Here is a 12,905-nt window from a genome sequence, read left to right as displayed (position 1 = left end):
TAACAGTTACACACATGTCATTATCCATTTGTCCAAACCCACAGAATGTACAACACCAAGAGTAAACCCTGGTATAAACTATGGACTCTGGGTGGTAAAGGTGTGTCAGTATAGGTTCATCACTTGTAACAAATGTACCACTCTGGTGGGGGAGGATATTGATAGTGCGGGTGACTATACATGTGTGGGGACAGGAGTCTCATGGAAAATTTCTGCTCAATTCTACTGTGAACCTGAAACTGCTTTAAAAAAAAAAGATAAATACAAAGCAAGAATAATTTTCTATCTAATGTCACATAATTTATTATGATAAGTATGGACTAAATAGTTCTGTAACTAGTTAGAATTTGGATGGTAGTGGTCCAACTACCCCTATTACAGATTTAAAAAAACCCTGATATCCTAAGAATTGAAATAACATCTCCAAAGTCATAAAACTGCTTGATTAGAGGGCCTAGATTAGAATACAGATAATCTGACTCTCAGTTAAGTATTCTTTGCTCAATATTATTTTTATAATGGAATTGTATATACTAATAATTGGATGGTATCTTTACCTTTTTTATTGATGTTCAACTTCTTGAATTTTGACTTCTGTGTGACTACCCCACACTGACAGAAAGCCTCTAGCAAAAAAGAATGCCACATTTTAATGACTTACACATATACTGGACAATTATTTATAACTCCCTAAGGTCACCTTTTCTTAAATATAGAATCACATGTGATAGAAGCATAGTCTTCATGAAGATAAGTTGCTTTCCCTGCTATGTATTTGAGTGGACAATCCAAAGGAGGCTTGATTAATCCTAAATGAGCTATTCTTTTTAAAGACATAGTTGGGTTTTTGCCAGTATTTTGTGTGTCCTCTCTTGTAGCTACACAAATTGAAGTTTCAGAATTTAATCTTGTATTTATTCAGGTATTAGGAAATGAACAGATTGTTCATTTTTACCTACTGTTTTTCAATTATTGGCTTTTCCTCAATCCTTAATTTCCTTGCTGATCTTCTGAAGACTTAAAATCAATACCTACTTACTGCAGTGATTTGTACCAACTACTTTAGTGGACTGACTGTAAGTCATTAGGAGCTAGTATTTTCACCTACTAATTTTTTAAGTAATGTTCTAGGAGTCTGTTTCTTTTTAGCTCTTGCTTCTTGACTGAAAAATCGTTGACCTTCTTAAGACCAAATTTTAAATCTTCAGTTAGGTTTTTTGTTTGAATCTGATAAACCTCTTTGGTCGTTATTATCATCCTTACCAACTTAGTGATTTTGCTTATCCAAGCTCATTATTATATGAAAAGCATTGTATTTAAATTTTTTCTTTTAAAATTATAGTAAGTTTTAAATTCTGTTCAAGTATATTAAATATATTTATCTCTCAATTACAGGTTGTTAAACTGAAGCAAATAGAGCACACCTTGAATGAGAAAAGAATATTACAGGCAGTGAATTTTCCTTTTCTTGTTCGACTGGAGTACTCTTTTAAGGTAGATTTTACAGTATTCAAATAAAATACTCTTATTTGTATATATTTTTAAAAATATGAAGCTGTCATAGGATTTTAATCCACATCATAAACCTGGAGAATATGAATAAACAAGAAAGGGATATATTTAGATTTTTTGTAATTAAATCCTATTGCACTTATAAACTTAGGTTAACATTTGAAAAAGTTTTGGTTCTCCCTAGGGAAATTTTTAAAGGTAATGTGTAATTTTTCATGAAATGGTATTATAAATTCAAATATTTCAATTTATCAAAATCCATAGAAATATCTTATTAATATCTTAAGTGGTTCTTATACTCATGCAAATGAATATACATACATACCTTCCTTTTTAACCTTTTCTGACACAGTCTTAACCATCTTTTTCTTAGTAATTTGTGTTCTACTCTTTCCATTTATATAAGGCAGAACAGTCTTTGGTCTTCCATTCAAGTGTCTCACAAGGTTGTACAAGATTTATTCTTGAAGTTGGCAGCTTTTCAGCTCTTTAGAATGATACTTGGCATCTCTGCAATATTAGGTCATATGAATGATTTTAAACATTTTCCTTTTCCTCTGTTATTCTTTAAATCAGATGAATACCTGTGTATTTAGGATGATGTTAAAATTAATCTCTCTGACCTAATTTAGTACATAAAATGTAAACATTCTTACTTTTTCAAATTGCTATTTTACCTGTTATTCCTTTTTATGCACTATAGCATTAAGTCATTGCCTTAATGTCTAATTGTTAAATAGTTAGTGTTCACTGCAAAGTCAGGAACAGCAAAAATCTGAGACTAATTTGTGTTAAGAATACTAGGAGAAAAAAAATGAATTCCCCATTGTAGAAAAATTAGAGCATCTTCCCTTTATTCTCTCCTGCCAATGTTAGTAATCTCTCAGGTGGATTTTTAAATTTGTCTTTTTCTAATTGAACACGGTGTTATTTTAAAATATTTTCTTAAAATAATCTAGGTTTCATAATTTTTATTTATTTATTTATTCTTTATTTGTTCATAGGATAATTCTAATTTATACATGGTTATGGAATATGTCCCTGGGGGTGAAATGTTTTCACATCTAAGAAGAATTGGAAGGTTCAGGTAACTAATATTTTATCTTCCTCAAATCTTTATATCCTGTGTTTGTTTATTTATTTATTTTTAAGATTTTATTTATTTATTCAGAGACACAGAAGGAGAGAGGCAGAGACATAAGCAGAGGGAGAAGCAGGCTCCATGTAGGGAGCCTGATGTGAGACTTGATCCTGGAACTCCAGGATCATGCCCTGAGTGAAAGGCAGATGACCAACCACTGAGCCACCCAGGCATCCCCATTGTGTTTGTTTAAAACCAAATTTTTAAGTTATTGCTGATGATAACAATTTATTTCATTTAATTTAGTAGGACGTTAGCTATCTGATGAATTACGTAGAAACATTAGTAAGAGGTCACACCATACTGAGTTTTAAAAATCAAATGAAGGGCACCTGGATGGCCCAGTCAGTTAAGCATCTGCCTTGGCTCAGATCAGGATCCTAAGGTCCTGGGATTGAGCCCCTCAGGCCCCCTACTCAGCGGGGAATCTATGTCTCCTCCTTCTGCCCTTCTCCTCCTCTTACAAATAAATAAAAATATTTAAAATAAATAAATAAATAAAAATAAAATGAAGCACCATGATACCCTTGTAAATGTGCTACCATTGGTAGGTATTATGAAGGCCTATTATTTAAAGAATTTTCAGAAGATGCAAAAATTTTAATTTAAACATATTGGCATTAAAAAAAATAAACACACTGGCATTAATTGAACAAATATTAATAATACAACTCTGGGGAAGAGGTTTATGTAAAGATGAAGATGAATATATAGAAAAGATAGTAACAGTATCATAGTGATGAGATTATAAAAGTTTGTTTCACACAAATTTAATTTTCCTTAAAGTTATTGCTACGTTGTTTTAAGTAAACATATATATGTATGTGTGTATGTATATATATATATATATTTTACATATAAAATATATATACCTATTTTAAAGAATTTGTTCTTTATCATTAGGTGTTTTTGGTTTGTTTGTTTTAAAGATTTTATTTATTTATTCATGAGAGACAGAGAGAGAGAGAGGCAGAGACACAGGCAGAGGGAGAAGCAGACTCCATGCAGGGAGCCCAATGTGGGACTTGATCCCGGAACTCCAGGATCACGCCCCAGGCTGAAGGCAGGCGCCAAACCACTGAGCCACCCAGGGATCCACTGTTCTTTATCATTAGGTTATTGCTTACAAGGCTACACAGTTTTTAAAATAGATTCAGTTAACTTTACCTGTGCGTGATAGTCTGTAAGCTACTACTGTTTGTTAGTAATCACTCATAGAATGAATTTGAAACCCAGAGCAGGTCCAGCTTCATTTAGCACATTATCTGTTAGCATAATGAAAGCACATGCAAGAGTTCAAACTGTTGATGATGATAATCCAATTCAGAAAAGAAGATGATGATAGACTCAGATTATCACAGGATCATATTCAATTATGGGCCAACATTAGAGTTACTTTAGTTATCTGAGGCCTAAGCCAAAATTTATTGACCTAATATGATAAGGCACCTAATATGTATCAGGCACTATGTCTGTTTATTTTTAATGATTGCTTTCACCTACTGTTGTCCATTCTCCTACTACCCTTGTTCATACAGGCCCAGACTCCTCAGATTGCCTCATGATAATTCAAAGTTTTATACTGAAGCACTACACCTAACCCTGTCTTCAAATAATATTTTGTCCATTTTCTATAATTACTAAATTCTTCCCTTTGCAACTCCCCACACTCCTATTTCTTTAATACCTCACTTAGTACTAGGAGGAAAAGCAAGTGGAGTGTAATAATTCACACTGAGACATTGTCTTTTCTAATCTTTCACTCATACTACATGTACACTTGAGAGGTTACTAACTCCTATCTTAGAAACTTTTAGGCAACAACAATACTGAGTTGTTGTTGACCATGGCTTTAGTCAGAATCAAGGCAATCATTATGATTCTCTACTTAAATAGCAACTGTCTAGACTTAACGCTGCTTCAACATTAAGTTCTCCTACAGGATATTTTGCTTTCATCTTTCAACAGTTTGATTACAGATCTATGTAATGTTCATGTTCCTCCACTCAGGTGTCAGTGTATGGAAATAAATTTAAAATGCTTATTATATCATATTTACACTGATAAATTTATATTTATTTATAAGTATAAGATGCTAAGTGCATCTTGTGTTTACAGATGCATGGAGAAAATTGGAGGGGACCTTCCAAATCAAATGTTTCAAAAGTTAAGAATGTTTTAATGACAAGGTTGATTCTTCCAATTTTCCCTTTAAAATGTACCCCCCACCACTCCTTGTCATACAATGTATGATACAGATTTTACAGTGTTGAGGAAGGGCTGAAACTTTAAAGAAATTATAAAATATTTTCCCCTAAAAGTATTTTTCTTTACATACTCATTTATTCAACAAATATTTCCTGAGCACCTGGTATGTATCAATCTAGGACCTAGAAATTATAGTGACAAGCAAAAGGAGCAGCATATATAATCTTTTCTGGAATTTCTATTTCTGGTGCTATGAGATCAAATTAATGCCAGCCATCTTGAGGGAAACTCTATTCATAGTTCATGTAATTCATTGAGGACATAAATCTGAAAGTCACAGTTCATCAGGTGGATTAGCAGAATTCATTGTATACACTAGAAGTTGAAATAGAAACTCAAATTTGAAAATCAGTACATCCTTTGGAATAATACTGAATGTGGCATCATCATTACACTGATCTATCAATTGATCTAATTTGTGCATACAGGAACTGTACATGTTTACACATGTTTACATTTATGTTTAGATACCTGTGTAAACATGCATAATAGAAGATTTGGAAATTCATACATGGATTTATCTATGATTTCTGGATAGGATTATGGGTGCTTTTTATTTTTCTTCAATATTTTATGATTTTTTAAAATAATGAGACTATATCATTTTTGTAATAGGAATAGTCTGAGTGAAATGGCATTAGTCTGCAGATTAATGCAGATAAACAAGTTCTGTGTAGTGAAATTCTTTAAGCATTTGAAATTTGTGATAAAGTTAGAGTCTGTCAACAATTACAATGGCATGGTAGACAATGTAATTGACACATTTGCTTTTCAGTCATTCTCAAAGAGAGACATAAAGACATCAATATCTTCTAATATGGATAATAATTTAAAGTAAGATGGCAGTTTTAGAGTTATATTTTTCTTCAATGTATGCTGCCTCCTAAGCATATTATTAAAGTATTATTTGAAGATAATTCAGAGGTTAAAAGATAATCAGAAACTAACAGGATTCTTTACATATGTTTAAAAGAAAAAGATTTTGCTTCCAAAATATCTCTACTAAATTTTTTACATGATCTATTAATTACCATGTGTTAACCCATTTTATAGAAAAATCAATGTTTTTTTCTTTGTAGTGAACCCCATGCACGGTTCTATGCAGCTCAGATAGTGCTAACATTCGAGTACCTCCACTCACTAGACCTCATCTACAGAGATCTAAAACCTGAAAATCTCTTAATTGACCACCAAGGTTATATCCAGGTATGACTTGAACACATATATAATGTATTTGAGAAAATACTAGGTAAAAGTTGTATGTATTTAACCTCAACTACCAGTATTGGGTTTTTTTTTTTTTCTTTGAGCGAGACAATTCTTCCTAATAGCTTAAATTGAGCTCATGATTCTGCCACTAATACCAAGACCAAAAATCCCATCAAGAATAGAACATGTTTATACCTCCCATAGTCTATAGTTGTGAACTGAACACAGGCTCCTACATAAAGAAATATATAGAATAGCTAAATTTGTGAGCTCTCATTTAGTGCCAGGCATTATTCCAAGTGTTTTACATGTATCATCCTTTTTAGTCCTGATAACCATATAAAGTACTGCTGTTATCCTCATCTTAAGGCTAACGGAATTAAGGCACAGCAAGTCACAAGCAATAGAGTCAGAATTTGAACCCAGTCTGTCTCTAGAGTCAGAGACAGGGCAGCTGCCAGAGAGCCCTGGCTACCAATACTGAACTGGTGGAAGTATTTTCTTTCTACTTTTTCCATCAGTAAAGTGGGAGCATCCCTTTTTACATAGTTGATTCTCCTGTTGATTATTTTGCACTTCTGATGCTGTAATTCATGGCAGAGCAAAGGCTGAACTCAAGGAATACTTACACCACTGCTTCATTTTTGTTAAAACTATTTGTTGCTATCTTTTTTTGTGTGTTTATTTCTTTGAGTCAGGGAAAAGTTCTCCAGAGTGAACCTTCCTTCACTAATAGTGGCCTGCATGGATTAGTTTCAATTACATTGATTTAATTTTTTTTCATGGTTTTAATTTTAACCCTGATTTTTTACTTCAACTTAGGTATGATAAAGACATTTACTGTGAGATAATGATGAATGTTTGCAAGGTTTTTTTTTTCTTTTATAGGTTACAGACTTTGGGTTTGCCAAAAGAGTTAAAGGCAGAACTTGGACATTATGTGGCACTCCAGAATATTTGGCTCCAGAGATAATTCTCAGCAAGGTATATTTATAATGCCATTATGTAAGAGGTAAAAAATATAAGGCATGCATCACTGTGGACTTTTGTAAAAATAGTTTACTGATCTAATATTACACTTTAATCTACATTATGAATTTATGTCTATTTGATTACTAAAACAATTACTTAGCATCTGCCACTAATCCAGTTACCTTTCAATTTTAACTCTGAATCTAAGAGAAATAGAGTGGTAGAGCATAGGGAACATAGTCAATAATACTGTAATAACTTTGTATTGTGGCACATGGTAACTAGATATATCATGGTGACCATTTCATAATATATATAAAATGTTGAATCACTATGTTACCCACCTGAAAGTAATATAGTATTGTATGTCAACTATACTTCAAAAAAAATAATGTGAATAAATGTTACAGCATGATGGTTTGATTTACATAGATTGTGGAATAGATTACCACAATAGGTTTAATCAACATACATCATCTCATATAGATGTAATAAGGAGAAAAGAAAAAAGTCCTGTTTTGAAACCAAAAACATGGCGTTTTCATAATTATTCCCAATAACAGGAGGGTGGGCTACCTTTGCTCTGGGTTACCCCACAAGGCAAATGTAAAAATGATACGTACTAGTTCCCAATTCTTCCTCTGTTTCAACTTTACCACTTAAATAAATGCATGCAAATGTCTTTGAATTTTAGTTTAAAACAGGAATATTATAGCAATTGAATAGTTTTAGTCTTTTTGAAGATAGCTCTACTTTTCAAAGCAGTGAAAATGCGGTGAGAGAAATTTGTATCATGTATAAAAGGATGGTTTTGATCTGTTTTCCTTTCCATTGCCATCCCTATGCGGGGGGGGAAAGCTAGAAAGGAGAAAATAACAATGACTGAACACAAATATGACAAGGAAAGAAAAAGGGATAGCACACATGCCTTAATATTTACAAACTGGAAAACTACCCCCTGAATAATTGAAATTTGTCTAACCTATACAAGAATAAAATAAATGATCTCATTCAACTTTCCTCTTGTTTATAATTTAAATCATCTGTAACTGTTTAGTCTTTTGTAATCTAAATATCATTGCTGTTAACATATTTCTTCTGTGAGAACACTTAACAATGTGATGACAGAGTAAGCACCAAAACTTTAAAAGTGTGTATATGTATATATTGTAAAAGTAATAGATGTCCATTGTACAAAATTTGGAAAAGGCAGACAAATAAAAAGAAACAACCAAAAAAACCTATCATCCTCACCATCCAGAGATAACCTTTAAAAAAAAACATTATATTTTTCTGTGCATGTTCTCATAGTTGAGATATAGTGAATGTATGGTTTGTACTCCGCGTTTTTCACTTGCATGATAACAGGCATGCAAACATCATTCTAATGGTTTATTTGCAAATGTATCAAAAAGTATTTTGCCATTTTTCTATTGCTGAATATTCAGGTCATTCCTTTTTCTTTTTTTCTTTTTTTGCTATTATAATAAATAAGTGCGATAAACATAAACATTTTGTTGTATAAAGATTTTTCTGCCTTTTAAATTATTTTTTCAGAACACATTCCCAGAAGTAGAATTACTGAGACAAAGGGTATGAACATTTTTACGTCTCTCCATAAATAATTGCCAGAGTGCTTTCCAAAAAGATTGTAACATATTACACTTAGCAGTGTGAGAGAGGCTGTTCAGTCATACTACCCAGCATTGGATATTCTTATTTTTAAAATCATTACTAACTTAATAAGCATTAAATGATATTTCATTATTTTAAGTCTCATGTCTTTGGTTATTAGATCTTTTTAATGCTTTATAGACATTTGGTGGGTTTTGGTGTATGTCTGAATTATTAGTTCATGTCCTTGACCAATTTATCTATTGTAATTTAGTTTTTCTTACTGATTTAATTCTCTATACCTAGCATATTAAAAGTATCTGGCATAGTTTTTATAAACATTAACATAATCTGAAACATAGAAATCAAAGTTTAGTAAAAGGATATGGCTCAACATCACATGCTTTCATTATAGTAAAAATATTGTAATGAGTGACATTACTAGTGAGTTGAATTCAAAGAACTAAAGCAAAATTGATGCCCATTTCTATTAGCAAACTAAAGTGCTATTCTTTTTATGCTAGTCTCCCTTTTTAAAAAAAACATACAGGAAAAATACCTCTATATTATAGTATATTTTAGCTAATAATTTGAAAATTAAATGGTTTGTAAAACTAAAATTTTAACAAAAGTTTGGAGTGTGGGGAGTGGTATAAGTAATTTAAGGGCAGACAAAAAGATCTGGCAAGAATCCAGTTTATTTCTCTCCATGATCAAGTTGGGTTTTTCCCCACAATCTTTTGTGCCAACTGACATTGATCATAGTTAATAACAAACTTTATAAAACATGTTATTATTTTATTTTATTATAAATAGTTCTTAATTTTAGCATGTTTAGTATAAAAAAACAAAATTAACCTTAGAATTGTACATTTGGGTTTGCAGTGTACTTTTATTATTTCCTTTTATTTGATTAAGTCCTTAACAAAAACCCCATGAATTAGTAGTTTTTTTCTGTACCTTTTAGAGATGAGAGGCAGGACAGTAGGATAGCTAAAGTAAAGTAACTTAAATATTCACATTTATTAGGCTCCAAATTAAACTTGCAGCTTTCATGAAGATTCTGTGAAATGTTTGGGAATGCCCATAGTATAATCACCTCCTAACGCCAACAGTATAGAGTATTTCAACTCCACTGTTTACTGCGAAGTCCAGTATCTAACATTTTGTCTAAAAACCTTGACTTTTCTAAGAATGGTCCAGAAAACTTGATTTATAAGGTTATGGGCCTAGAATGGACTTGAAAAGGTAATTTAGTACCTCCTTTTTCATTGTTTAGCATCAACTAAATTATTCCAATTAATTAAGGGATATTTATTGTCTACAATATTCTTTATGATTTTACAAATAAGGTTTAATAGTATTTCCTAATATCCAATTCCAATATTTGGAAATTCTCCCCGTTGTTTAATTCAAATGTGATGTGATATATTTTGTTCATTTTTTATTCTATCCTAAATAGCTAGCTGCTCAACAACTGCTCTTTAACAAATTTCATATACTTGAAGATCATTTTGAAATCATCTATTACTTTATTCTCTTCTGAGAGATTAAGTAATAATTGATATCTTCTGCTGGTTTATCTCAGGGCTACAATAAGGCAGTGGATTGGTGGGCATTAGGAGTGTTAATCTATGAAATGGCAGCTGGCTACCCCCCATTCTTTGCAGATCAACCAATTCAAATTTATGAAAAGATTGTTTCTGGAAAGGTAAGTAATACATTTTATTATTCCTCTTTCATTCATTATTTCTATAATGAAGCATACGCCTTTAGATTGACACCATTGATGTCATCAGAATATTACCCTAAATTGGGAAAAATACAAAAATATCCGTAGCTGCTGCCTTTGTATTTAGCATTTAAGATAACAAAATAAATATTAAATCATTGAAGTTTCTTAAGAAAAAGCAGTTTTACAAATTAGCAAAAAAAAAAAAAAGCAATTTTCTTTTTTATTACTCTATGAAATATAGGATCATACCCCTAAATCTCAATTTTTCTTTAAATAAGTAAAAATTGCTAGTTATTTCATGTGGGTATCTCCTTGAAGAGAAGTTTTAGAGGCTATTTTTATATGCCTTTGTCTTCTCAGGAGAGACCTGTTCAAATTATGTTAAACATCACAAAATTGGAAGTAAATATAAAATAGACAAGCCTTTATAAGATGGAAATTCATAGAAATGATATAAACAATTTTTTATGTTGATTGTGATTTTAATTGCCATTGATCTTTAGCAAATATGGAAAAAAAACCTTTTTTGAGTATGAGTAGATTCTCTATGTCATAGTATTTTACATCTTGTAATTGCTCCACCAATTTCTTTTGCATTTATAATCCCTAATTTTGTTTCCAAAAGTCTTTTGTTTAAAACAAACCATTCACTCCTGCCAAGCATATCACCTCAGATCTTTTTTAAAAATACTACAGTCAGTTTTCATAGAGGTGAGCCTGATTTCTTTCTACCACAGAAAAAAAAAGAATAGGCTTTTAAAAATTCCAGAAAGACCTTTTATACATTTTTGATAGAGTTTATAAGAAAGGGTATTTTCCCATTTTTCCATTTTTCCTGTTACTACATGTGGTATGCTGTATTTGTCTTTTTCTTTTCTCTAGATCACATAGCCCCATTTAGAATATGACCAAGAAATAGAGCATCAACCTTAACATAACATTATCCTGAGATGTAATGTAGTTGACTTTTTCGTATTTTGTGACCTTCTAATGCAGAGAATTGCCTAATCAACCTAAAGAATCATGAAGGAGATAGGGGAAAAGTCTCTGTTTCTTTGTATCTTAGCCAGATTCACACTCGTGTGATTCATGAACTTAAAATTTGTAATATCACCTATTCAGAAGCTTCCCTGAATGTTCCTGATATAGTAATTTATCTTTTTTACTAAGATCCAAATTTAAATCATGGATGCTACTATAAGAACAAGATACTAATAGAACATAGAATCCACATATAAACACAGTATTGTTCCATTTCTCACAGCACATATGTAGTCTACAGGGGTCACAAGATTTTCAATTATATTTTACTTCTTTTTTATGGGGAAAGTTTTATTTTATGGACGTATTCACAAATTAGGGGGCTAAGTAAAGAACTTATACTTCAATGTCAAAAATAAAAAATAAATACTTCTTACAAATAACTAAGCTAGGTGTTGAAAGATTTAAGCTAAGGTAGTACAGAAAGGTAGAATGAGCAATTAAGTATCACTGCTGTCCTTGTCACATTTGTAGATCTCTAGGCCTCAGGTTTCTTACCCTTGTAATTGTTTTTACCCGGCAGAATATTAAAGTACCTGTAAAAGAACTTTTGAGATAAACAAAGATCAAGAAAAATTAGTAGACAAGCCAGGGATTAATTTTTTAAGAAGTTGAAAACTGATTATGTAAAATTTCAAGAGAGAGTAAGAACCAAAGATGATATGAAGAATGTTGAGAGAACTAAAATGCTTTAAAATCAATGAGAGAAGCATACTCTTATCAGTAGTTTCAGTGACCTTCAGTCAACTACAATCGATACCTCCTCCTGAGGTATCACCATCAGGTCATTAGTAGTCTTCCACTATGTCACAACACCTATTTTATTTTCTTCACTTCATGTCATCACTTAGGCACCGTATCATCTCACATTATCACAAGGAGGTGAGTACCCTACAATAAGATGGTTTGAAAGAGGGACAGAGAGAAAGAGACCACCCAAGTAACTTTTATTACAGCAGCATATTGTTATAATTGTTCTTTATTTTTAATCTCTTACTGTCCCTAATTCATAAATTAAATTTTATCCTAGGTATGTATGTATGGGAAAAAACTGTATATATAGGGCTCAGCCAAGATTAAGGATGCAGAAATTAGACTAATAGTTCCAAATAATTTAATTATAGATCATTACAAAGTTCCTGAATCTTTACTACATTGCATTTATTTATACTTAACTTTATAAAAGGAATAAAACTGTCTGAGAAGGATGCCATCATAATTAAATTTTACTTCCTTAGAAAAACTGCTTTATATAAAATGAATGTATCTTCATTTGTATGAATTGGCCTTTATTAGCCAATCATTCTACATTGTGTAAAAAAATTTTTAACTGCTTATGAATATGTTTTTATTTTATCTAACTTTAATAGAAGAATCAATATTAACTTAATATTTAAATCTGCATATATTCTA

The 12,905-nt window shown here is 31.4% G+C and overlaps 1 protein-coding gene across 7 annotated transcripts in view; it reads left to right on the top strand.

Moving 5' to 3' along the window:
• Positions 1 to 12,905, top strand: part of PRKACB (protein kinase cAMP-activated catalytic subunit beta) — a 112,005-nt gene that overhangs the window by 83,598 nt on the left and 15,502 nt on the right. For all 7 annotated transcript variants that reach the window (XM_041747714.1, XM_041747710.1, XM_041747716.1 and 4 more), the window contains 5 exons: positions 1,396 to 1,494; positions 2,517 to 2,599; positions 6,001 to 6,127; positions 7,019 to 7,114; positions 10,305 to 10,427. In XM_041747714.1, the coding sequence (XP_041603648.1) occupies positions 1,396 to 1,494; positions 2,517 to 2,599; positions 6,001 to 6,127; positions 7,019 to 7,114; positions 10,305 to 10,427 (528 nt within the window). The remainder of the gene's footprint in view (positions 1 to 1,395; positions 1,495 to 2,516; positions 2,600 to 6,000; positions 6,128 to 7,018; positions 7,115 to 10,304; positions 10,428 to 12,905) is intronic.

This window comes from Vulpes lagopus, chromosome 3 (assembly GCF_018345385.1).
Source record: "Vulpes lagopus strain Blue_001 chromosome 3, ASM1834538v1, whole genome shotgun sequence".
Lineage (NCBI taxonomy): Eukaryota > Metazoa > Chordata > Mammalia > Carnivora > Canidae > Vulpes > Vulpes lagopus.
This window is presented reverse-complemented; position numbering and strand designations above follow the sequence as displayed.